The 26,906-nt window shown below is 37.7% G+C and overlaps 2 protein-coding genes across 2 annotated transcripts in view; both read left to right on the forward strand.

The window, feature by feature from the left end:
* iars1 (isoleucyl-tRNA synthetase 1) overlaps nucleotides 1-26,906 on the forward strand; it is a 55,256-nt gene that overhangs the window by 12,757 nt on the left and 15,593 nt on the right. Inside the window, exons 12-24 of the mRNA XM_024270013.2 lie at nucleotides 3,466-3,557; nucleotides 7,364-7,462; nucleotides 11,552-11,678; nucleotides 13,783-13,856; nucleotides 14,588-14,782; nucleotides 15,237-15,323; nucleotides 16,103-16,186; nucleotides 19,938-20,082; nucleotides 20,617-20,737; nucleotides 21,174-21,265; nucleotides 21,564-21,641; nucleotides 22,087-22,208; nucleotides 25,592-25,694. Of these exons, the coding sequence (XP_024125781.1) occupies nucleotides 3,466-3,557; nucleotides 7,364-7,462; nucleotides 11,552-11,678; nucleotides 13,783-13,856; nucleotides 14,588-14,782; nucleotides 15,237-15,323; nucleotides 16,103-16,186; nucleotides 19,938-20,082; nucleotides 20,617-20,737; nucleotides 21,174-21,265; nucleotides 21,564-21,641; nucleotides 22,087-22,208; nucleotides 25,592-25,694 (1,419 nt within the window). The remainder of the gene's footprint in view (nucleotides 1-3,465; nucleotides 3,558-7,363; nucleotides 7,463-11,551; nucleotides 11,679-13,782; nucleotides 13,857-14,587; nucleotides 14,783-15,236; nucleotides 15,324-16,102; nucleotides 16,187-19,937; nucleotides 20,083-20,616; nucleotides 20,738-21,173; nucleotides 21,266-21,563; nucleotides 21,642-22,086; nucleotides 22,209-25,591; nucleotides 25,695-26,906) is intronic.
* On the forward strand, nucleotides 86-2,223 carry LOC112145022 (vimentin-like). Its single transcript, XM_036212006.1, has one exon. The coding sequence runs from the start codon at nucleotides 254-256 to the stop codon at nucleotides 1,388-1,390; it is 1,137 nt and encodes a 378-aa protein (XP_036067899.1). The 5' UTR covers nucleotides 86-253; the 3' UTR covers nucleotides 1,391-2,223.

The following is a 26,906-nucleotide window of genomic DNA, read 5'->3' on the forward strand; positions in this document are numbered from 1 at the left end:
GACATGGCCTGCCAGGTCACTAGCAGTACAGCGTTAGCTAATAAAGAGCATGCGGCAAGAGTCCTCTGAAAGTCTGTCATAATCCACTTTTGAATTGTGTTAAAGCATCGCGCGTGTTTCTAGGCTGTCTGAGACATTCTTGATGCTGCATAAAAACTCTGAGGTGATCTGAGGGAGCGTCAGTCCCTCAGAGAGCCAGAGACCAGTTCGTCTTTTTTGTCATCTAAAAAACGCGCCCAGAACTTTGTTCGAAATGAGAGCTGCATCTTACTCTCAAAAAAGCCTGCAAGTTAGCAGCTCTGCCGGCAGAATGAGAGTTCAGAGCCCGTCTCCGTCCCGGTGCCGTGGATCCTCGTTTGACAGCCGGGGACGCTCCGGGTTTCGTGGAACTGCCATCGAGTTGGGCACAGAGATACACCAGCAACATGCCAATGAGAAAGAGGAAATGCAGGAGCTCAATGTCAAGTTTGCCGGATACATCACAAAGGTTCAGGCACTGGAGCAGAGGAATGCCTCTCTCCAGGCGGAGCTGGCGACACTGCAGGGCCGCTACAAGGGAAGCCCCACTGGCATTGGAGAAGAATATGAACTGAAATTCAAGGAACTGCGAGAGCTTATTGAGACCCTGACCAACGAGAAGGGAGCAGCTGATATTGAACGGGGCTACCTCGAAGAAGAGGTTGAAATCTGGAGACTAAAACTGGAGGAGGAACTGGCACTGAAAGAGGAAGCAGAAATGATTCTGAGGGAGTTTCGGCAGGATGTTGACAATGCCACGTTACAGAAGGCCGAGCTCGAAAAGCGCATCGAGCAGCTGGTGGCTGAGATCGAGTTTCTTAAGAAGTTACATGACGAAGAGGTGGCTGATCTTATGAAGCAGATCGAGGAAGCAAAGATCACTTCTGAGATGGATGGTGATCGTCCAGATTTGGCTGCTTACCTGCGCAACATGCGCGCTGAGATAGAGTCTGTGGCGGCTCGCAATGTCCAAGAAGCCGAAAAGTGGTACAAGAGCAAATTTGACACTCTTAAAGAACATGCAGGTAAACACGAGGAGAAGATGAAGACAATGAAGGATGAGATCACAACCTTCCACAATCAGGTGACTGACCTTCAGAATCAAATCGACAGCCTCAGGGCCCGCAACGCCGCTCTTGAGCTGCAGTTGGAGGAAATGGAAATCTCCCACATGGAGAAGGTGGAAGGTTTAGAGAGCGTCATTTCTCAACTTGAGGCCCAGCTCTGCGAAACCAAACTGGAGATGACCAAGTATCTTCAAGATTACCAGGAACTGCTCCACATTAAGCTCAAGCTGGATGCGGAGATTGCGACTTATAGGAAGCTGCTGGAAGGAGAAGAACAGAGGCTCGGAATTGGCAAAGACGCCTAAGATCCAAATCAAGAGCACAGGCAAATCTAGAGGAAATGGCAAAGAAGACTTTCAGATCATCAATGAACAGAGAAATCCACTCAATCAGTCTACAGAAACTCTTTTTCCTTCATCTTTTAACCAACCTCTTTTTCTTAGATGTTGTTGAACCCTACAAACAGTTGCAAGAGTTGTTGTTGAGTAACAAAACAAAGAGCAAGGACAGCAAAGAGCTGGACTTATGCGATCCTCTCCGCAAGTTCTGAATCTGACTGTTGTGAATTTGATCAAACATTTTTAGAACAGCCCTACGTTCCAAGTAATTTGGTTCTAAATATGTATTGTTGCTGCAGTTCAACCCCCACCTTAATTGTTTATAACGGAAATTTACTGGCTCACCACACCCCAAAGCCCAACCCCCGCTGGCAATGACCCCACTTTTTTTTTCTTGGCACTTCTCTTTATCCATAGCGCCTCTTTTTTCTATACTTTCTGATCATTCCAGCTTCTTTTTCCTGCAGTACTCCTGTTAAATTTACTTTCACTGTTTTGCCAAGTCAGCCTTCCTGTCATCCTGTTCCTACATAACTTCTCTGTGCAACGGTTTGTCACCTTTCGTCATTTTCACTTTCTCTTGTTCAGTCATGATCTATGCAAGCGAAGCTCAGCATATAACCTTAGTGTTATAACAGGTATTTACAAAAGCAACAATTCCAATGTAGTGATGACCTGTTGACCTCATACACTAATGTTGACCAACAGTTGCTTAATAAAGATTTACGTGAGTGCATGCAAAATGAGCCCTCTGGTTATTTTTACTGTTGTTTTCCTTAATCATACAACCATTATTTTTTTTATTTTTTTTTTTTTTNNTTTAAACTTTCATCCATGTTTTTTTTAAGAACATGTGCCGAAAAGCTGGTATTATTGCACAAGCCTACATATTTACATTAACGTTTATATTTGTAACTTTTCGTTGGTCAAATATTGATAAAGAGACAAGTTACCATTTTGGAAGCAAGTTTTATTAAGGTCGATTTCCAGCAAATCACCATATCACAGATGTATCTTCATGTTTTATAACCCTTGTGCTATCCCAGGCATGTTTACATTAAAAGTGGGGTCATCTGGACCCTACAAGACAGCGCGCTGAACATTTTTTTTGAGGATGTTTTATCTTCACTGGAACAAATAAAATCCTGTTCACCTTTATCATGGGAGGGGCCATACATCAATATAAGGTTGGGGTCATCTGGACCCCCTAAAAGAGCACAAGGGTTAATGAGGACACAAAAAGGTGCAATGCTTGCTTTAAAAAAATGCCAAGGCCAATATTCTGCTAATCACTTTGCTAAGAAGTTTATTTATGAGCTCCCTGTGAATTGCAGAGTTTGGTTAGAGGGAGTTGAAGTGCTGTGTGATAAGCCATTTAGCTGATTGCATATAATATTCTTTGCCATAAACAGCAAGCTGCACGAAAAAACAAAACAAAAAAACCCACCAGTGTTATGTGGGGTTGGGTGCTATCGTGGCTGCAGGCTTCCACTGGGGCTTTCTCTCGACTTTCGAAGAAACACGTCTTTAGGGGTATATGAAGCCATCGCATGTTCAGAGCTTATCAGGACTTCCACTCAAAGGAAAAGTTTTACATTACTTTTGTTTAAAGCTTGAGGTAAAGGTGTAAATTTAGCACACTTTGAGGTTGGAACATTTACTAATTGTACAAACTAAGATAGAAAACTAGAGACAACTATAGCATTCAACATTTAATGTCCAAAATAAAAATGTCTTTCATTAGTTTGGTAAATATTTCTTACATTTTTTATGACTACATGACTGCCTTGGTGATTATTTAAGTAGTTCAGCATTGTTGTGCACTTAAAGAATATTTTATCTTTAATATAAAATAAGTGAGCAGGAGGTGAAGATCTTTTGCAGTGCTTTTGGTGGGCAGGCGTTGGATGTTGGGGTCTGTCAGTTCGCTGTAGAGTGGCACTCTGGAAGAGTTGCATCTGACCACACCAAACCGACAAAGAACTTAACAGGGTGAAGCCAAACTTCAGAATAAATGACGCACTTTGTTTCTTCTGTTTCAGGATGCTGACAAGAACATAATCAAGTGGCTGAAGGAAAATGGTCGCCTTGTCAACTCTAGCACTTTCAAGCACAGCTACCCATTCTGCTGGAGGTGAGAAATGTACTAGATTGTTGGGCTGGGTTGATAAAATCCTTTATTCATCTTCCTGACCGCTTTGTCCTTTAATCAATTTTAATCAATTAAGCTTAAAAGGTCAATAATCGATTATAAAACTATATATCGATTTCGCACATAAAGCTAAAGCCTGGTAGCTTGATGTTGCTGTTTAATGGGATCTCCCATAGGACGGCTAATGCTAACGCTCGGTCAACCTAAACATTAATTTTTCAACATTCAACGAACATCTTTATAAACTCACAGACATTAATTTTCCAAAGTCTTTCAAGGAAAGTAACCATTTTTTGTCTAAAGCACAGTTTTTTGCTCATTCTTTGTTCTAGAATAAGGTGGAATGCTATAGTGTCATCGCCACCTAGTGGGTGAACTGAAATGCCCTCCAGGAGAAGCAGAAGAGCTTCTCCTTTTGAGAAACCATGCAACACTGAATGATATTAACAATTTCATTATTTCACTAATAAATTTTACAGTATGAGAACTGTATTAGATTAATATAAATATATTCAAAACATATAGTAGATTATTAATGTATTGCTAAACAAATGTGTATAATGTGTAAACTCAAAATTGAATTGAATTAAAGAATCTGAAAAAAAAAAATGGAATCAAATTTATCTAAGCTCTTGTGAATTGAATAGTTTCTGGAAACAACAGTGGATACTCAGCCCTATTAGATTCCCTCCTAAACTTGAATCTTGTGAATTCTTGCCCTTTGTAGCAAGAAAAGTTTCACTTTAACTGCAGATCTTCTCTAACAGTAGTTGTGGAACAGTCTTTGCACTATTATTGATTTAGATACATTTCAATTCTGTTGTATTTATTCTATAAAAAATGTTTAAAATGTTGGGTTTTTTTTTAAATCCAGTGATGTGTGACTTTTAAACCCTACTGCTCTCTTTGGGGTCCAGATGACTCCAACCACATAATGATGTGTGATTCCTTCCATGACAAATGTTGACAAAGAGGGACAGGATTTTATGTCTGCCATGGACATTATTGAAACTAAAAAATCAATGATTAAAAAAAAAGTTCAGCGCACTGTCTTGTCAGATGACCCCACTTTTAATGTAAACTAGCTAAGGAGAGCAGAAGGGTTACTGAGGGTTTGTGTTCTCTGCACAGAATTCATTCATAGCATTGCTGTGTTTTGTCATTTAACTTGACTGATCTCAAATCACACTGTAACCATCGAGCTAAGGCAGAAAAAGACAAACTTCATTTTTAGTCTGACAACATCGCTTTCCCACTTGGGCCAGCTGCACAATAAATTACATTACATTCATTTTAGCAGATGCTTTTATCCAGAGTGAAAAAAAGAAAACTCTCAGGGAGACCTATATGATTCATCATCCTACCCAAAGATACTTTGCTACGCAGACTGGGGGAGCTGGAATCGAACCAACCCCGACTGAAAGATGAGCGCCGTCTGTCCTAAGCTTTAAAAAGATTCAGATATGCTTTCTGTGCCAACTAAAGATACGTCTCCAAGAATGAAATGGATTGAAGATTAACCATTTTAATGTATTTAATCAAACTATTTATCTGCTTCAGAAATTAAATCTTTAAAGAAACCAAAATACTGTCAGGGTTTAATTTCTGATAATTTCACATGTTTTTATTTTTATTTTTATGCAGTGTTTCCCACAATATTCAACTTATGCCATTCTCTAAGTGTGAGCTGGATCATATTTGTCATCATTACTCCCTACAACATAAATCTACTCATCTGTTTTGCTTGTGATTAGGGGTGGAGAAAAGAGTTAATGCAGCAATCCATCATCCTTCTTGTTTTTGCAATATTTTATTTATATACAGACGCCAAACTTTAATATTACGAGCAGAGAAAGTAGGTATTTTTGGAATCTCTGCATCATGGCTCTTTATGATTACTTAACAGAATAATCAGGAAAATGAACAGAATAGGCAGAGAATGAGGAATTTTTTTTTTATCTACACTGAGGTGTATTTTAGGTAAGACTTATCCAGATGTTGCTTGGTGTGTGGAGAAACATCAGAACAAGTCTTGAACAGACTGTTTTAATGGAGTCCCTCCTGCTGTCTGTAGTTATTATAGAAGTAATCTTAAAATGATTAAATTGCAACTTCATTACTATTTCTGCCTTCTTTACAGTTTTACAATTGCATTTATTCTATAAAAGGTACTTACATTTTTCTAAAATGAATGTAAGCCTCAGAGACATAAATGTTTCAAAGGAATAAGAGAAAAAAATATTTAAAGTGGAATTTAAAATCACTGGGTTTGGAAACAAAGTACAGTATGTATTAGAAATGTGTGCTAATACAATAAAGCTATTTTATTTAACTTGGCCGTTATCTATAAAAACCCAAGTTTGTGTTGAAGGAAATCGGAAGTAATCTCATAGCTAGTGTTACATAAACACAGTATACATGTATATGATTTAGAGAATGGTAAACATACTGGCCACTTTATCAAGTACACCTTGGTACCAGGTTAGACCCCCTTTGCCTTCAGAACATCCTTAATTATTGGTGGCAAAGATTCACCAAGGTACTAGAAACATCACTTCACTGTACTAGAAACATTCCTCAGAGAGTTTGGTCCACATTAACATGATAGAATCACACAGTTGCTGTGCATCCATGACGAGAATCTCCCATTCCACCACATTTCAAAGGAGATCTGTTGACTTTGGAGATCATTTGAGTCCAGTGAACTCACTGTCGTGTTCAAGAAACCAGTCTGAGATGATTCCAGCTTTATGACATGGAGTCTTATTGTGGCTATAAGGGGATGGACATGGTCAGCAGCAATACTCTGGTATGCTGTGGCGTTGTAACCATGCTCATTTGGTACTAAGTAGCCCAAAACCATTGATACAAGGCAGGATAGATCCATGCTTTCAGGTTGTTGATGCCAAATTCTGACCCTACCATCCGAATGTTGTAGCAGGAATTGGGATTTATCAGACCAGACAACATTGTTCCATCTTCTATTGTCTAGTTTTGGTGTGTCTGTGTGAATTGTAGCTTCAGTTTCCTGTTCTTAGCTGACAGGAGTGACACCCCTTGTGGTCTTCTTCTGCTGTTGTCCATCTGCCTCAAGATTGGATGTGTTATGCTTTCAGAGATGATCTTCTGCAGACTTCGGTTGTAACTAGTGGTTATTTGAGTTACTGTTGTCTTTCTATCAGATGGCACCAGTTTGACCATTCTACTCTGACAGAATTGTGGGTGAAAATCTCAGTACATCAGCTGTTTCTGAACTACTCAGACCAGTCTGGTACCAACAGCAATGCCATGTTCAAGGTCACTTCAGGCCTCTTTCTTCCCCATTCTGGTGCTCGGTTTGAACTGCAGCAGATCATCTTGACCATGTCTACAAGCCTAAATTAATTACATTTCTGTCATGTGATTTTTGCGGATTAGAAATTTGCGTAAATGAGTTGTTGGACAGGTCTGACTAATTAAGTGCCCAGTGAGTGTATATTGATCTTTACCAAAAATAAAACCTGAAAAAAAGACAACGATGCGCAACTCGCAGCCACACAGAGAATAGCAGCTTTTCACACAGAGAATCTCCTTAGAGATGATGCCAGATGGGACTGAGTTATCTTGAATAAATTTGGCAACAATGATGTCGTGGGAAGCATAACTGACGTTACATGCCAAACCTGCTCTGGCTCTTTTTTTACCCTCAATCAAATTCTTTTTTCCCTGAAATGCCCATTTTTAAAGACACTCCAAGCTGTTTTCATAACCTAATTTCTGTTCTACCCAATGATGTCTTTTGTTTTCAGGTCCGACACGCCCTTGATCTACAAAGCGGTCCCCAGCTGGTTTGTCCGGGTGGAGCACATGGTGGAGAAGCTGCTGGACTGCAACGGAAAATGTTACTGGTAAGCTCCTTTCTGGGCCAAAAGATAGTTAAGGATCTCCAAAGTGGCAGCACTGAGAATTTTACCAAACAAGTGGCTTAAAAGATTCAAGCCAAGACCGATAGCACATGCAGTCCCTAAACAATTATAGCTGAAGCTCTGCACCACTAAATCACGTTGTTGGGCTGCCTCTGCAGGACAGCCGTCAGTGAGGGGGGGAAATCTGGAATGGGCAGGTAATGGATTTTCCCAGGAAGTTGTTGCCGTGACCTTTTCTCGATTTTTACGATTTGCTTAAGTCTTCACAAAGGGAAATTCTTATTAATGGGCATAGACGGTTTTCTTTGCGGAAAAACATTTGCATGACCCTAATTGTACTGACGAGAGCTTTAGCGCCAACGTGACGGCTTTGCTAAGTGATATTACACTCAGTGCTCCCTGTGCTCTTTTCTGAGCCACACTAGCTGCCTCTGGTAATGGGTCTGTCAAACTAAGATGAATGTCTAGCTGCCAGGAAGGTGAAGATGTACAGAGAGTGAGAACCCGCCTCCCCTCTCTCTCACACACTACTTTGAGAAGTACTTTTCAAAGAGTGCACTTCTTATGGTTGGTGTTGTTGCACATGTTCAGGAGTTGGATTAGAAAACGCTCTGTCCACAATGACATTACATTTCCTAGCAAAGCTACGAAAAGTCAATTTTAATCTGGATTTATTCATTTACCTTTCTTTATTCACATATAGTCACTTGCTGTGCAAGTTTCTCATTTTAAAATCATTTGTGTTATTATGGACGGAGGAGGATAGTCATTAGTTACATTTAATCAATTAACTTTTATTTAAAATGTTGCTACTCAAGCCTCGTTTCCACTGACCGGTCCGGTATTTTAAGCGTTTCCATTGTAAAATTGACCCATTAAACAGTACCAAACTACCTCTTGGGGGCCCTCATGGGTTGTAGGACCATTGAACGGTTGGAGCGTAGCCACCTATTGATTGACATTAGAAGGCATCAATATAGTGCTCGTTAAAGCTAAAGTTGCCAACGTTTGTAAACATTTAGGTTTTTGCAGTTTCCTTTGTACTTTTGTGGTCATGCGTTTAAATTGAAAATGCCTGCAAACAACAGCGAGGTCCGGTCTGTGGTGGAACTGCAAACGTTCCTTGCTATCCTTGGAGACGGTGTGATACAGGGTGAGCTAATGGCACACTAGCAGTCTACACCACGCATGCACCATGAAAACAAACCGCTCAATGAAAGCGAGGCTTAACTGAGTGGAAACTCTTACGTGAAAAAAATTAACTGGTCCTTACTACTCCTTACCATACCGTACCGGACCGCTCAGTGGGAACGAGGCTTTAGAGTAGTTTTACAGCACCATACATTTGAACTATCTAGATGAGAGATCAAAAACCTGTACTCCCACTCTGCTACTAGTGGCTGTTTTTAAAACTGTTTATTTTATTCTGTGGATGTGCCATCATTGGCAAACAAAAAAAAAACCCTAAACCTAAATATCTATGAAAACATTAAACCCTCTAAGAAATGTAGTGTTTGCTAAAGCAGGAAGCGGCAGCGTAAAACAACACCTATTTATTTAGCACCTAAACATTTTCACAAGAAAAACAAAGACTGGAAACAAAATCTGTATTAAAAGAAAGAAAATGTTTTAATGTTGAATATTGATTATCAGTCTTTGCCAAAACATCCTAAAAATATAAATACATAAAAAAATGAATTAAATAAATGTTAATATCCAACAATAACAGAATTTACACTTTATTTAAAATAATAAAATCAAAAGCAAGTAAACTGTTATTCAATGCACAAGTTGTTTTTTTTTAACCATTTACTTTTTGACTCCTACATAATTACTTGCACTAGTAGTATTTGCTTTTATTGAGTAATATATGTTAAAGTGAAGGTTATTACTTAAGTACAGTTTTTTTTAAACTTAACCACCTGTGTGTATAAATCTGTATTCTATTGATAAAAATACTTAAAGATTTAGTTCCAAACTTTATCACCTCTTTTAAGCATCTAAATTATACTTATTTGAACTCTTCTGCATAAAAACTATTTGATGTGCATACTTTTGGAAATATAAATTACAGGGTTATTTTAAGTGGGTTTTGAAAAAAAAAGAAAAAGATCAATTGAAACCAATCTTCACCTAAAAGTGGCTATAGGGAATACTAACATTCATGAATTAATTTGTCTTAAAAATGTCATCATTTGTTTAAGGCAAAAAAACAGCTTTTTTCATGTTTTTAAATTAAGATTTCCTCTTTGCATTAATTAAAGTTCCAGTTTAAAGCGTTGGCTATGTGAAATCATGGGAAATATTGCTTTGGAATGGAAATTTGACAAATAAATATGTTTCCCCAATTTGCCTTGAATCATTTATCATTGATTGTATGAACTTCTGATTTGAAAGGGTGTTTCAATATTTTGACTGTGTTCCATCATTTTTTAATTTTTAAAGATTAGTTTTCAGCATTTTCTTTCATTTCTGAACGTTTCTTCTTTTTTGTATATTAATAAATCTAAGTTGTCAACATAAATATACTCATCAGTGATTTTGCCACTTAAAAAAAGGATTTATATAACAAAAAAGTAAAGATGTTGTCACATTATTCTCATTTTCCCCCTCCTTCTTCTCATTCATATTGGGCTTTTTGTGAGGTCAGTTTGATTTCTCCTGGTACAGTCTGTCACATTCTCTTAACAACTGAATTAATGAAGGCTCAGAGGGAGGCTGCTGTGGAAAAAAGCTCAGCCTATGATTTCATTACATTTAAGACTTTTGAACTCAAAACTGTTTTCTGTACATTTTTCTAACATTGCAACTGACATGTAAAGAATGTTAATCCAGACCATTTTTATACATATTAGTAGCCAAAATAATAGTAAAACACACATACAATGGATACAATACACTTTCCAACACAGTATATTATACCATGTTTTTAAATTATTTTATGAACCAAATTAACCAAATGCAGAAGCAGCACGTTTTTTGTGGAATGGCCTTAAAGTGCTTTTATTTTATTTATTTCTTTTTTTTAAACAGCCCGTTTGAAGTTTGTGGGCTTTTATAAATGGATATCTCTTTAAGATAAAGTACCTAACTTGGTTATGATCTTTATTTTAAGAAGGATAAACCCCTCACTTGATTATTATTTTTTTTAGATTTTTTTTTTAACTACACTGATATTATGTGGTCCAGTTTTATGAGTCGCTTTTTAGCAACTTCAGGACTGCTGGTCTTATGTTAGCTTTAGTCAATACTCCATGAACGTGTGATCCTTCTCCCCATTATTTTCTGTTTTCTCAGGTCTTTAGCTCGACACGCACAGTCTTCTTGTAGTTTTATCCCTCTGTGTTTTGCATCTATGCCCATGACTTACATAGGAGGTCTAAATGTTAATAAGTCTTCGGTGTGCTTTGGATGAAAAGCCTCCATGCTCTAAATCCTTCATTCAGTGTGAACTGGAGGAGGAGGTCTAAGGGATGGAGGATTGGTGCTGAGCCCCAGCACCAAAGGAAAGAAAAAAAAATCATTAAATTGATATATTATGGGCCTAAATAGAAATGCCTTCCACAAATGGGAATTGATGAACTCCTTGCTTAGTGTTTAGATTCTGGTGGCGATTTATGCTCCTCGCCACACTGTTCATCAGCAGCACGGCCTGACAAAGCAAGAGAGGGAAGCGGGGAAGGAGAGGCAAACAAGGAGATTGAGAGATGGTGGATTTAACATCAGGAACTGGCTGAAACAAGGGGACAAAAGGTGCCTTGGAGTGGACACCAACTTTTTCAGTCAAGCTTTTTAAAGAGATCCATGTTGACGAATGGATGTTAAAGGCTAATGCTGGAAGGGTTTTCTATAGAGGGCTTATTTATTTGCAAAATGTCACAATGTTTAGCCTTCTTTAGTTTTTAGGACAAGAGATATTTGGAAGTATCAACAGTTTTTATCAGAAGTTGTGTTGGCGTGCTGAACAAAGGAGTTTTACACCATGTTGTGACTGTTCCAGTGGTCCAAATAACATGACATTTTTTTAATGAAATGCACCAAAATCTATTAAAACTGTCTCTGTTTCTACAGGGTTCCGGAGTTTGTGCGTGAGAAACGTTTTGGAAACTGGCTAAGAGACGCCCGTGACTGGGCTATTTCCAGAAACCGCTACTGGGGCACTCCTATCCCGCTTTGGGTCAGCGATGATTTCCAGGAGGTCAGCAAAAAAAGTGTTTATAACGAGTCTTGGGTAGTCTTAAAACGGTTACTCATTTATTTGTTTTGTGATCAGATATTGAGCTTTATTTTGATGTCTAAGCCTCTTAAAGCTGAACTTAGTACTCAAAATTTTCTCTATTCCATTGATTATTATTACTGTCTAAAGCTGCATTCACATCAGACACGGCCGAGGCTTTAAATTTACATCTCTTTTGACACACGTCAAATTTACTGCTTGACGCAACCGATGATAAACTTCATTCGTTGTCATCACGGAAAACATGGATGATGTTGAGCGAGTAGCTTGTGTCTAAATGTTTTGGAGAGCTTTACAGAGGCACCAGCAAACACATAGCTGTGTCTAGGTTTACAAGATCATTCAGAGTCTCTCTGGGTGCAGTGTACTTCACTCATGCTGCTATAGCTGCACCTGAGGGCCACTTTAAATAGTACCTCCGTCTGCCTCTGACCCAGTTTGAGCTTTAACCCACGAGAGGGAAAATGAAAATAAAACTGGGGGATTTTTTTTTTATTATTGTCTTGATGAAAATGAGAAAAAAACAAAACAAAACAAAACAAAACAAACAACCATCATAAGCCCATCGAGCCAGAGCGATTGCACACGCTACAGAACCCTGAGCAATGGATCTCGCTAGCTCACTACGCTGTCCACCAGGCGGCTGGCTAGTGTAGCAGTCGCTTCAGCTCCATGGGCTCTGTGACGGGCTGGCGACTTGTCCGGGGTGTATCCCGCCTTCGCCCAACAGTAACTGCATCAGTATATTGACTTAACATTGAAACTCCCGTGGTGGCCACGTCTGGTGTGAATGCACCTTAATAATTAGAAAAGTTGGCATGTAAAGCAACTGGAACATTTTGACCTAACTTTAAATATGTTCTACTTTGACTAAAAGTTTTCTATAAAAACATCCATTAAGATGTCTTTCACTTAACCTGATTGTTTTTCTGCATTACTTTAAAAATCTATTTCTCTTATTAATTTGCAATGTAAAAGGGGAAAAAAAAACTTTTGAAGTCTTTTGACACAAATAAAATGATTTATGCGTCTTTTTCATATTTTTTATGAAAGCTTGCTTAGAAAAGACTTTTTGGAACAGTAAATAGAGGTGAGCGTAGTGTAAAAACAACATTCTGTGACTGTACTGCAAGCAGGGTGAGCTGACCTCAGGCACCCTCACAGAGAGCCTCAATAAACTCTGCACATGAATGATTCATTAATGTAAACTGCAAAGAAACACGAATCAAAGTGCGCTGGCTTCCTTTCATGCCAGTTGAGGAAACTTCAAAGATGTGCAAGAGGAACATTTACTGGGGTAAAATGATGAGAAGTCGTCAACTAGAAGAAGAAGAAGAGGAGGGGACAGAATAAATTACCCATTGGGGAAGAGGAGGAAAAAGAAAGATGATGGAGAAGGGGGCCAAACTGTAAATGTTCATTTTACGCTGAGCATTTATTGCCAAACTCGGCTGACTGTGACGTGGACTGAACTGAATAGAGATGTCAGAATTGGGTTATTTGAGCATTTGAAAAATGAAGCTTCGGTCCCCTGGCTGAAAGAGGGACAGCAAACGACCTGCTTGCTGGAAATGGCGTTGTGACTGTTTCCAGAACACTTGCACTCCCTGGTGCCTCCCTCACACACTCCTGTGCAGCAAACCACACAGCTGTATCCGAAGCTCGACGCCTCTTTTGTTTCTCTGGCTTTCGATGTACAATGTTTTTTCTCTCTTCGGGTTTTCTTTTTGTTCCATTTTTTTTTTCCCCACCCGAGGTCTTTTGGGTACATTTTCTTTTACTTTTTTCCACTTTATTATCCGATGGTGATGCACCAGCTTGTATCTGGGCCATGTTACCTGGTGCTGTGGTAAAACTGGAGCAGTGCCAACAGGTTGTCTCTCAGAGGAGACCCGATAACACACTTTATTATACTTTAACTTGCTAAGGAGGTGTTTTAACTTCTCTTTCTGATGGTAAAATCCATTAATAAAATAACATAAACAGATTCTAGAAGTAATTTTTAAACTCAGTTTGAGATCCATTTCTGTTTGCTAAAATTAGACTCTGTGTTTGTGCTAAACAGGTTGTGTGTGTTGGGTCCATAGCAGAACTGGAGGAGTTGACTGGAGTCAAAGTAGCAGATCTTCATCGGGAAAGGTGAGTCACAGATCAGCATCCAAAGCTCACAGCCTCCCAACTGAGCACATACTGCGACAGAAGGATGCCTTCAGATGCTCTGTCTGTTTGTAAACAGGAGATGTTATTGAAATGGGATTTAATACTTCTGCCACCATTGTCTATTTTTATATATTTTCTACTTTTTATGATTTCAAATAACCTAAATGTTGTAGCTCAATATAACCACAATAATAGATTACTTCCTGCTAGCTGCTTTTGCATAGACGTCTATTAAGGCCTTTCATATTGTCCACTTTGGAAGGTTTCTTTTGTCCTGTCATATAAATGATGCCACTGTTAGAAACTCTACAGTTTCTGTCTTTTTCTTGCTGCTGTAATGCAGGCAAAATTATTACCTGCTTTGCCGAACATTTAAACCTGTGGAAATGACGCATTAAACCACTTAGTGCTCTTTAGATCACTTTCCTGTCAGCAGCCAAACTGCAGAGCTCCGCTGCAGTTATGTTTTATTTTGTTTCACTTCCTGTAGATGTTTTGTCAGTCAGAAGACGTATAAAGGGATTTTATTTTATTGGGAACCTGCAGATTTATTTATTTTTTTTAACTGTTATCCTGACTTTGACATTACTCTGACACATATGAAAATTGTCTGGACTGCATAAATAATATAAACTGATTCTTATTGTTCTGAAAATTAATTTTTTTTTTCCTTCTCTCCCTTCTCCTCCTCCTCCCACACTCTCTGGCAGCATTGACAGTCTTACAATACCGTCCCGGTGTGGAAAGGGCGTTCTGCGGAGGGTCACAGAGGTGTTTGACTGCTGGTTTGAGAGCGGCAGCATGCCTTACGCCCAGGTTCATTATCCTTTTGAGAACAAGAAGGAGTTTGAGGAAAGTTTTCCTGCAGACTTCATCGCTGAGGGCATTGACCAGACCAGAGGATGGTAAGCAGAACGAATAAATGGGTGAAGAGACAAACTTGGCATTAGCACTGATATGTATAGTGAAAAAGCATAAATGATTATGAAAAATAGCTTTTTTTTCATTTTTCTGGATTTATTAACAATAAATTACATAAAAAATTAAATAACAGTTAATAAATGAAAAGGAGCAGAAAGAAGAAAACTTACATTATCTGCCCCATTGCTAAATCGACAAAAGTAAATCAAAGTAGATCAAACAAATACATTAGAATGCATTTTAAATAAACAGAAATACAAACACATTTACATAAACATTTACCTACACCGGGTTCAGTGGCATTATCTGCTTCAAGTTTTATAAATGAATTTTACTAGCTATAATATTTGTTTAGCATCTCATTAATTGTAGTGTAATTGAAGTTGTTCAGTGGGATACTGACCCTCATTTTCTGCTTATTTTTGCATGTCATTGTAGGTTCTACACCTTGCTGGTTCTCTCCACAGCGCTGTTTGGAAAACCGCCCTTCAAGAACGTCATTGTGAATGGACTGGTGCTGGCGAGGTCAGTATATCGGCATGCCAGACTTTGATACTAAACAAGAAAATGTGACTACTTTAACTTTTCTGTAGTAAATGGTGCTAAAAGCTGTTAATTTCTTTAAAAAAAGACGACTTGGTATTGAGTTTGGTGATTTGCAAATCTTTATAAATATTTATTTACTTTTCTTTTTTAAGCTAAATAATTTATTTATTTATTGCAATAAGTTCTAGTTTTCAGTACAGTTTTTTTAATCGTATAGTTCTTTCTTTATTTCTTTCATTTTTGTTCGAGAGTTATTAGCTTTGATACACAAAGTAATCAAATCCATTTAGTGTTTGACATATTACTAAATATGAATAAATATTAACTAAAAATGTTATTCTTGAATGTTCTGCAAACCACCTTTAGGATAAATACAGAAAACCAAAGTGTTAGCAGTAAAAATGTTTCCACAGAATCATTTGGGATTTGAAATCTGTGGAGTAAATATCAATAATATGTAAATAAATGAGAATAAATCCAAAATATTAACCCACTTTGCTACATTTTCTTTTTCCATTTTTCCCTCAAACTTTGCAACTGTCAAGCGTTGATTAATGTAGAGCATCCTTCAATGCGCATCAGCCTTCAGAGCTGCTTGCTCTCAGGCCGCAGGTCTAAATGTACTTCTGCGGTCACAGGCCTGCTGACCTGGAAGGATTTGACTGATTTGAATACTCAATGAACAGTCTCCAACATGCTCTTTTTGTGCATGCATGTGTATGTGCATTAATATCTTTGCTTGGCGTTTTTTCCTGTAGTGATGGACAGAAGATGAGCAAGCGGAAGAAGAACTACCCAGACCCATCTCTGATCGTGCAGAACTATGGAGCCGATGCCCTCAGGTCAGCCCTGGGATTGAACACGAGCGTTAGCTTGTGCATTTTCAAAAAATATATCTGTTCATGTGTGTCTGTTTGATGGGGTTTTTTCCACCTTATCTCATGAAAAGATTTTGATTTATTCCCGTATTTAACACAGGAGTCTGGATTTCCTCCAGAGAGTATGTGCACACTTACAGCGCATGCTGTAAATACACATCAAACATGTGTGATCCTTGGTACATTTGCTCCTTGCCCTTAGCACAGAGTGCTAAGGCCATATGGCCCTATGAATAAACCACCAGGCAGTTTTGCCATATGCTCACAAATACACTGATGAAGGAGAAAATTAAAATTGGAGGGGACTAGATAAAAAAAAAAAAAAAAAAACATGATGGCAACAGTCTGTTTTTGTTCAAGGCCTCATCTTTTCTTGCTGAAAGCTCTGCTCAGAGTGCATCCATCATGGAAGGGTGGGCAGCAGCAGCAGCAAAAGCTGTTAAGTAAACAAAAAGTGACGAACCCGAGTGCACAGCGCTACATAACATTTGAAATTTAGAGAGGTGACAGCTGAGTTTATTAGACATACTTTTGCATTTGATAGTTGTCTTGGTGGACTTTCTGTTCCAAGCGGTTCCAGCAGATGAGGCTGTTAAAATGCTTTATGGCTTATTGCATGACATTGCGTCAGTTTAGCTTGCAGCTTCACTGTCAAACTGAAAACTCTGCCTTTATTAACCTGTCATAGATAATTCACTTTTTTCAGGGGGAATCTTCTTATTAGCAGTCAAGGTGAAATTATTTGTACAAGTTGAGAGCCTAAATATTTCAAATGTTCTTAATATTTCTGTTTTGCTGCTTGATCGTCCTTCTGTCCTCCATCGTCATGCTTGTGACGGAGACATTGATCTTGGCTCATGCTGGAGAATTTATTGCTCTCTGAAATACAGATAGAGGAGAGGGCAGTGTACTTGCCATTCCCCGTACATGAAAGCACTGCTTTAGCATTCGGTACACAAGGAAACAATGTTTTTAGCTTGTTAGATCTCCTAAAGGTTTACTGCAAATGAGAAAATATGCAGACTTCATGCTCGTCTGAAACTATTCTTCACAAAAAAGATCTGTAGCATCACCACAGTTTCAAGACGGCACCCACGATCTGTGCAGCCAATTCAACTTCCAACCAAATGTGTCGTGTGCTCACAGTCTCCCCGTCTGCTTCTCGTGCGCTGATTAATGAACGGAGAAGAACACAGATGTTACACCAAAGCCAAGCTTTGATCTTTTGAATACAAATTTTGGATATATTAGTTCACATTTTTTTCTGGAAAAGTAACTTACTGTTTTAACTCAATTTCTAATGCAGAAGATTTAGAAATATTCAAGAAGTTACTCAATCGTCAAGCCCGAGTTTACCATAGTAGTGAGAGGGAGGAAGACTGTTGCTTTCCCTGGTGTTTGTAATTTACCAGAATAACTCAAAAACACATTTCTGATCAAACAGAGGTGCATATATAATTAAAATTTGGTGGGATCATTTCAATATTCTGAAGTCTTGAATGGATTTCATTCAACGATCCTCTGTAGGGCTGCACAATATGAGGAAAACTTGCAATATGAGTGATCAATATTGCGATGATGATATGACTTGCGATACATGAACAAATAGCAAAACAAAAAAAAAAAAAACGACTAATACACCATTTCCATTTCACCTTAACAGTTTTGTTTATAACATAACTTAAATTATACTTCAAATGACCCATGTCTGCATAGGAGGCAGTGTCTAGCATAAAAAGGCTCCATTCGATTGGTCAATGGCGTAAAAGGTTCCATCCAATTGGTTAAATGTGTAAAGCCGGCATGTCCAAAGTGTGGCCCATGGGCCAAATGCAGCCTGTGTTCAAATGTTTAATGGCCTCGAGCTCCTTTCATCGATTCAATAATACAATGTCCCCCAGCATTTTCCAAAAAACGGTACAATTTGTGGATTATGGTCGGCTAAATTATGTCTTAAGCCTTCGTAAACCTGTGGACTCACTATCAAGCTTTGTAGCTCATTTCTAAAATCTTAACTGCAAATAAACTCTAAAAGTTAACAGTAATTGACACTTTTTCTTTTATTTGGTTTGGTAAATACTTGAAGCTTCCCTGAGATTGTGTTTAAGCATTTATGGTAACACTGTTGTTTGCAATACATGATGATGATACATTTTGCGATTTATTGTACAGATCTAAGCTGCAGTTATCCCTGTTGCTGGTGCACATTTCCATAACACACATTTCCTTCCATTCAGTTTTCTGTTAATGTCGCTTGACACAACACTCTGTGAAGTACCAGCCGGTTTCAAATGACCATTTGAGGTTCGTCCTCCTTGTGCAGGTCCAGTCAGGAGTCTTCTTTAGGATTGCGAAACTTACTGACCCAATTCAGAAAAACAGATTTGGATGGAGTACCACAATTTTCCAACTTTTAAAGTTTTTACAAAATTCTACTTGAGCCACTATTTTTTTTTTTCTTTTTTTTTTTGCTGTTGGGAATAATCATTAAAATGACTACAAATAGAAGCTTTCAATGTTTGCTGTCTTAATCTATATACAAAATAATTTTACTTTTTGATTTCACTAACTAATTTTTTCCCTTTTTCATTGCATTTTTTGAGATGTATCTGTGCCGTCTGATCATACTTCTTTTTGGTTAAAAAACATACAAGTACAGTTACATTCATTTTTATTTTTAAATTTAGTTTGTTAGATTTTGACCTAAAATGTTTCAAGAGCATTTTTAATTTAGTCTTTTAGCGGCAAAAGTAATTATTTTGTGCAGATCAAAATATTTACATTTTTAATATTTTCTTTTACTTCGTGCTTTCCTTTTTTTGTTTTCTTTGTACAAAAGATTTGAACATGTGATGCTTCATTTTCAAAATAAATGTTAATCTATAAGCCTGCTGCATTTATAGGTTTCCCTGCATAAAAAAATGTATCTACATTTAAGATTGTGTGTCTGGAAGTAGTTTTTGTGTGTCTGTGGCTCAAAAAGTAGAGCTGCTGTTTGCTAATTGAAATGGTGAAATATTGAGGTGACCTTGGGCAGGGTTCTGAAAGTTAGGTGTTGACTAAAAGAAAAAGCAGCTCAAGTAAAGAAAAGACTAGTTTCTTTCGTCAGTAGTGTGACTCATCCAGTAAAGGGGCTTTGATTGGTCAATTTCACTCTTAGTACAGTCTGTACTCAACACCATCAAGTTTTAGATGTTATTAATAAACCCAATCAAACTTTATTTATATTGCACTTCTCATAAAGAATATAGCAGTGTTTTACACATAAATAAAGAAAATGATCTCTAAAAACAAGCACAACAATAGCCCAATAACCCCAACCAGACCCACATGCAGCTTTAAGGTGAAGACACCAAAATCATATTCACCTCTTGTATTTGTAAACATCGTTCTAGCTCAGATTGCTGTCTTTCTTGAAGCTGTTGTGAACATTGACCCTAAAAATCATGTGTAATCTTATGTAATTCCAATCAAAACAGTGAAACAATACTTTAAAAGTGTGACTTAATGCTGTTCAATGAAGAAGGCACACGTTTTGCTTTAGTTTTCTTTATAGTTTTTTTTTTTTCCATCAACCATCTGAGCTTTATAAACACTAAACGTTTAATTTATATTAAAATCTTCACATTTAAGCTTATATCATCAAACATCGGTACTTTCCATACTGTTTTAGTCCTCTTTCACCTTTCATCCAACTTCTTCTGCCCCTCTGCAGACTCTACCTCATCAACTCACCCGTGGTGAGAGCAGAGAACCTGCGCTTCAAAGAAGAGGGTGTACGAGACATACTTAAGGATGTCTTCTTGCCGTGGTATAACGCCTATCGCTTCTTGGTGCAGAATGTACAAAGGCTACAGAAGGTACCGAACAGCTGCCATAAGTTATTTCTCTCCAAACAGACACACTTTTGCATGTTAATGTACTGGATGACTAGTCCAATCCAACAAAAATGCTATTTTATAAGTTCTTTTTGTAATTGTTGCATTGGCACTCTGCCTAATTCATTTTGTGAGTGTGTAAGAAATGTAAGTGTCTCAGGCTAATTGCCCATTTAATAAAAGATATGTAGCACTTGTAAGAATTGCTGTGTAAATTATCATCTGAGACCCAAAAATATCCCAATGCAATCAAAGTTTAGCATACTTTTTCAAACCAAAAGAGCCAAAGGAAATTATAAGTATATGTTATTTCCTGGCTTTCCTGTACTTTTCATTAACATTATTGTTCATGATGATTAATGAATAGTTTACCTTTTCAAAGAAAATATCACATTGTTCAGAAAGATGTTTTATGCAATGATTTCATCAAAAAGAATGAGGAAGACATGTTTTCAAAAGAATTTCACAGGTTCTTGGAAGGGTTTTAATGTTGTGTTTTTGGTTCAAACCGGTCAGGAGGATGGAATTCAGTTCCTGTACAACGAAAACACAGCAAAGCAGAGCGACAACATCATGGACAAGTGGATTCAGTCCTTCACACAGTCCCTCATCCAGTTCTTCAAAGCTGAGATGGACGGTGAGACCTGCACTGTAGAAACACACAAATGTTTTACCTCCTTCCACTTGATGCTGGTTTTCAAGGATTTTCTGAGAATGTATCACAACAAATGCCTAAAAGTCGCACTCCTATCATCTATAGTAAAGGTGTTCCCAGTGGTCTTTTAATTATGATTGTGACATTTTTAGCCAAAATAAAAAACGGAGTCATTTTCTAGGACACATAGTTCCCAGAAATTGAATTTTTAGCTCAATTTTATTAATATATGTCCTTCATAATCCGAAAAATACCAAAAGAACATTTTAAATACGCAAAAAAATGAATTTTCTTCAGTTTGGGTCTTTAACTGTTTTCATAATAAAATTAGAACTTTTATATTTTGGGGTTTCTGTTTTTGAAAATACACAGTTTGTCTTTGGAGCATAATTATATGGACAGTTGGTTGTGATTGCAGCGTACCGCCTGTACACTGTCGTGCCTCGCCTGGTCAAGTTTGTGGACATGCTCACCAACTGGTATGTCAGGACCAACAGGCGCCGCCTGAAGGTGAGATCACAGCTCTAAATTTGTGCTTCCAAACTTCCAGGAAGATTTATTCCTAAAAGCATTAGCTGGATTCAAAGTAATACAACATAAACCTGCTGTAGTTAAGACTTTAGCAAGCCAGGTAATCATAGAAAAAATGATTTAAACTTAGTTTATGATATCTTCAATCTCTCAGTGAATCTGCCTTTCCCTGTGAACATTTCTTTGACTTTGACTGGTGCTCAAGTCTGCAAGGGCAAAAATACTTTTACCTCTCCGCAGTGAAAAGGACTTATTGATGTGTTGATGAACTTTGCAGGGAGAGAGTGGCACCGAGGACTGCCTGTGGGCGCTGGAAACCCTGTTCAGTGTTCTCTTCTCCATGTGCAGGCTGATGGTGAGTCATTTGGTTGTTGTGTGTATGCATAAGAGGATGGGGAAACTTCATAAACAAAGACACAAGGTTGCTATGGAAGAGGTGTTTTTGTGTTCTCGTTGCTCTGAATAATGCATTAGCAGTAGGAGTTTTTATTTATAACGCACTGAAGATGTTTGCACGTGAAGTGTAAGGCCTGCTACGAGGAGGCAGTTGGCACTAGTCGGATCAACACAGATCAAATAAATTAGCCGTGGTTGAAAGAGGGAGAGCGGGAAGCCACCAATGGCACTGCTCTGTGTGAACGCATCCACCAATTAGGAAGAATCACCAGCGGAGAGAAATGTGCGGCAGAGCGTCGGACCTTTTGGGTTAGAGGAAGGAACCGATGTGCAGAAAATCTTAATATTCCTTCTGTTTCCTCTCTCTTGTGTCTCATGCTTTGTGTTTTCCTCCATCTCCTCAGGCTCCCTTCACACCCTTCATTACTGAAATGATGTACCAAAATCTGTGTCACCTCATTGACCCCGCCTCTGTGGAAGAGAAGGACGCCAGCAGCATCCACTATCTCATGCTGCCTCAAGTCAGGTTGGGAAAATGAAAAAAATTAAAGTAGTTTTAATTTTCTTATCTCTGTTCATCAAATGACACAAAAGAGGATTTCTGCAAGTTATGTCGTCAAATCAGCAAACTAAGTGGCTTTTGTGTGCAGCTCCTTAATCTCACTGTCATGCTACCTCACACCGTTGACTGTAAAAGAGAACTGGACTGAGCAAGTGTGACGTCATCCATAGAAAACAACCAATTTCCGCTTCTAACAAAATTAATTCAGTCGCCATTTTTTGGCGATAAGGCCATCGCCATGTAGGAGTCAGTAAGCTGTGATTGGTTCAAGTCTATCCGAGTCAACATTTCTATGGGAGCCACCTTCTCCAATCAGGAGTGAGCTTGTTGGAAGACCACACCCTCACCACTGAAAGTGGGCTCTGGAGTATCTGTCAATCAAACGCTTTGAACATTTAAATCAATGTCAACTACTTTTATTGAAGCATCTTATTGGTCAGTTTATTACTTGAATAACTTGCGCTAGGGAAAAAATATAACTAAAAAAATTTGATTTAGCGAGAACACGTTCGAAAGAAGGTAATGGAGCAAGAATAGCTATTCTAACTAATAGAATGAATGAGTACTAGCTGTTATTTCGCAATACAAGCCTATAGGATTGTGTTTTTATGGGTCCAGCCATTACCTCCTGTTTGGAACGACAAGGGGAAGGAGTCACTCAGTCCAGTTCTCTTACACAGTCAATGGTTTACACCGGATATGGGACGCACGTTCAAGAACATCCACTTTTATCTGTGCATGTCCACCACCTACAGTTGGCAGAGGCTTGGTGTGAAATGTCGAAATGGTTCAAGTCTCAAAAATCTTGACCCAGACTTTGTCTTTCGCAGGTCTGTTCAGATAATTGAAAGACTTGGTGTTGTATAATTCCAGCCGGGCACAAACAGTTGGCACTTCCGTGAATTAAAGGAGATGCCATCCTAATGTTCAATCAAACGCGAGTCGTCATCGGTCAAAACTCGACTCGATTTAACTATGAATGCACGGTCAATGGCAGCACGTTTTGTACATACAGTTATGACTAGCCTTTTTATCATTTAACCTAACTAGTAATGCCAAAAGTACAACTAGTTAACTAGTGATAGCCAAAGGTGTGAACTAGTTAACTAGTAATTTCTTAAAATATTCACTAGTTTTGCTTTCTAGTTTACTAGTGACGCTCTCAAAGGCCACTAGTTCTACAGAAGTATCTACAAGTTCACTAGTAAGGCTCCTGTAAAGCTCACTAGTTAACTAGTGCAACCAAAGTATGGCACTAGTTTACTAGTTACATGCAAAAAACATAGTTAGAAAATATTGTTCTCACCAGTTAACTAGTGGCCTTTTTGCATTGCACTAGTGATTTTTTCTCTCACTAGTTAACTAGTAAGACTTTCATACGTCTCACTAGTCAACTAGTTTGCATTTTGCATGTCACTGGTAAACTAGTGTGATATTTTGGTTGCACAAGTTAACTAGTCTTATTAGTGAACTTGTTTACAGGAGTCTTATTAGTGAACTTGTAGAACATTTGCATGTGACTTGTTAACTAGTGGCCTTTTAAGAGTGTCAGCAGTAAACTAGTAAGCACAAATAGGGTCCACTAGTAAACTAGTTCACATTTTTAGATATTACTAGCTAACTAGTTCACACTTTTGGGTATTACTAGTTAACTAATTGTACTTTTGGTGTTACTAGTTAGGCTTAAAACAGCCATATATCAAGGATATTGATTAAATAAGAAAAAGGCTTGCCATATAGAGTCCGGTAACAGTTATAGAAGCTTGTGTAACGAAACATGGAAACCCAAAACGCGCATTTACTTTTTTATTGGAAGTGGTTGTCTGAGGGCGCTGTGAACGTAGCTTCAGAGAACACTCACAACCAGCTCAGAAATGTTTCAGCAGCACCAGTGGGTGTAAGAATATCTAATGTTTAAGAATTCAGCAGCTTCACTTCTACCCGAATCTATTTTTCAACCAAGTCAATCTACCAGAGTTCAGCGGGTTTAAATGTCTGTTCTCGCCACACAGAAACATCTAACCCCCCTCCCTGTGTTTGCTCCTGTTCTCACAGTATATCCAGTGCTTATTCAAAGCCTAATCAGGTTCAGCCAGAGTGCATGGCCTTACTTTTCTCAGTTGTATTGCACTCAGAAATCCCCAGAGTACGAGCTTTTGAAACTCAAGAGGCCACGGTAGCTTCTGCATGACTGTCAGGTTTGACAACGGCTTTTCAGCCTGTCTCTGCCGTCCTCGTGCCGGCTGCAGCTCTTCAGACCATTCTTCCTCCGTGTTTTTACACAGAGGAAGACAAGGCACATATATAGTATGTGTGGTACTTTGATTTACTCATACAGAAACCAAGTGGATGCAGATTCTTCTCTGTCTCAAAGCCAACCACAGTAAATAATTGCGTTGTCTCTTTTGAAAGCAACATGAATATTTAATTAAAAAAGAAAAAAACATCGGAATAGCCCTGTCTCTATTTTGACAGTGTGCCCTGCAGAATGGATGTTGCCGGTTTAATAGGATTTCACTCACTTCATTTGCTGTGGTAAAAATGTGGAGCTTGGCAGCTGATTAGTTTTTAAATGCCTGGGAGAACTTTCTAATTGCCCAAACTTAATTGCATCATCTTTAACTATAAAGAAAAAAAAAAAACCTGACATGATTAAATACGCGTTTGATTTTTGCATTAGTAAAAATACTTTGTGCAGTGAGTCATATAATTCTCACTGTCACTTAGGCACCTGCAGTGCTGCTGCTTTAAATGGTTCTTGTTCTTGATGTCTCCGGCTCGACCTCCTCTTCAAGGTCAGCCACCAATCAGGTGGTGGGAGCTGCTGCTCCTCATTAAATGATTGGATGTTTCCTGTTTCCACTTTACTTCAGGGCTGTTTTCATACTCCAATGATAAGAGTACATAACAGTATGTTACAGTATGTCACATCACATGGGCTATTCTTGTAATTAAAGAAACTAATTTGACTTTATGGCTGAGGGTCTCAGAATGCCTTCATTATAAACTGACAGAAACTTGTTTTGTTTTTGTTTTTTTTGTAAAAATTAAAATTAGGAAATACTGCATTCTTCATTAAAAGGTGAGGTTTGTTTCAAAATTGCGCCCAAAGTACTGGAAAGAAAATGTGGCTGAGTTGTAAGACGTAGAATCTGGGTCATATGCTTATTAACATAAATTAACTGAGCCCGCTACAGTTGAAAATTGATGAAATACTTCCAGACCTGCTTTTTCTTTTGCTTCTTAATCACTAAATGATTATTTATCAGCACTGTGATGTGGTAGATTTCATTATGCTGCTCGTGAAATGATGCTAATTTTTCTTCTGTTGTGGCTCGTTCTTATAGGGAGTCTGTGATTGACAAGCGCATTGAGTGCGCCGTCTCTCAGATGCAGTCTGTGATTGAACTTGGCAGAGTGATTAGAGACAGGAAGACTCTCCCTGTCAAGGTATATCTTCAACTTTTTAAACTGTGCACACAATCATCAAGATATTCTACCTCTATCTTGTCAAAGAAATGGAAATACTTTTTTAAAACGTATTTATAGGGCAAAACTATAATTTATGATGGAGTATTAGGGCTAGTTTACAATGTTTTTTTCTAAAATTACAACTTTAAATCTTGTAAAATTACAGTGAAAAGTTGTAACTGTTAAATTATCAGAACAAAGTAATATATTTTTTACTTCTAAAATTATAGGTTAAATTTGTGACTTTTTTCTTGTAAATGTGTTTTAAATTCGTATATTTTTTACGTTAAATCTCGTAAATTCATGATAATAAAATTTGTAACTGTTAAATTATCAGAATAAAGCCGTATATTTATGACTTTAAAAGTCATAGGCCACATTTATTACTTTTTTCCTTTCAAATTTGCGTATTTTATAGCTGTAAATACATTACTTTTAATCTTGTAAATTTCCTAGAAAAAAAATCGTAATTGTTAAATTACAAGATTAAAGTCACATATTTTTTGCTTTAAAAGTCAAATTCAAAATTAATGAATTTCCTCGAAATTTGCGTGTTTTATAGTCGTACATTTATTAATCTAAATCATGTAAATTCCTGAGAAAAAAATGTTTAAATGTACAAGAGCAAAAGTCATATATTCATGAAAAAAGTTATGTAAACATTAAATGTAAACATGCCTAGGATAGTACAAGGGTTAAAAATGTAAATTTTTTACATTTCTATGAGGAAAAACGGGCAGTAATATTAATTGGAAACACTTTAGAATAATATCCCTTAAGAAGTTTTATTAACACATTAACAAACATTATTAATGAGATGTTTATAAGACATTAATTAGCAAAGTAAGCCAAATAAGGTTTATTGAGATACATAGTAAGATTCATTAACATCTAAAGGAAGATCATCATCAACAAAGGCCATATTAATAAACTGATTATAAGCATAACAAATGCATTAACAATCTTTGTCAACATTATACTGAGGTGTTACCTCTTATTCCAGAATAAATTACCGGTAGTTTAAACCTTAAATAACTTTCAATATTTTAATTTCCATAAAGATTTATTTTGTCAGAATTATACAAGTTTGAAGATAATATCGGCCCATTAATAACAATAAAATAAAATGATAAGGAAGGCCAGATATAATTAACTGGAGGGCCGGATCCGGCCCCCGGGCCATGACTCTGA

Source organism: Oryzias melastigma, linkage group LG5 (genome assembly GCF_002922805.2).
Source record: "Oryzias melastigma strain HK-1 linkage group LG5, ASM292280v2, whole genome shotgun sequence".
NCBI classification, from domain to species: domain Eukaryota; kingdom Metazoa; phylum Chordata; class Actinopteri; order Beloniformes; family Adrianichthyidae; genus Oryzias; species Oryzias melastigma.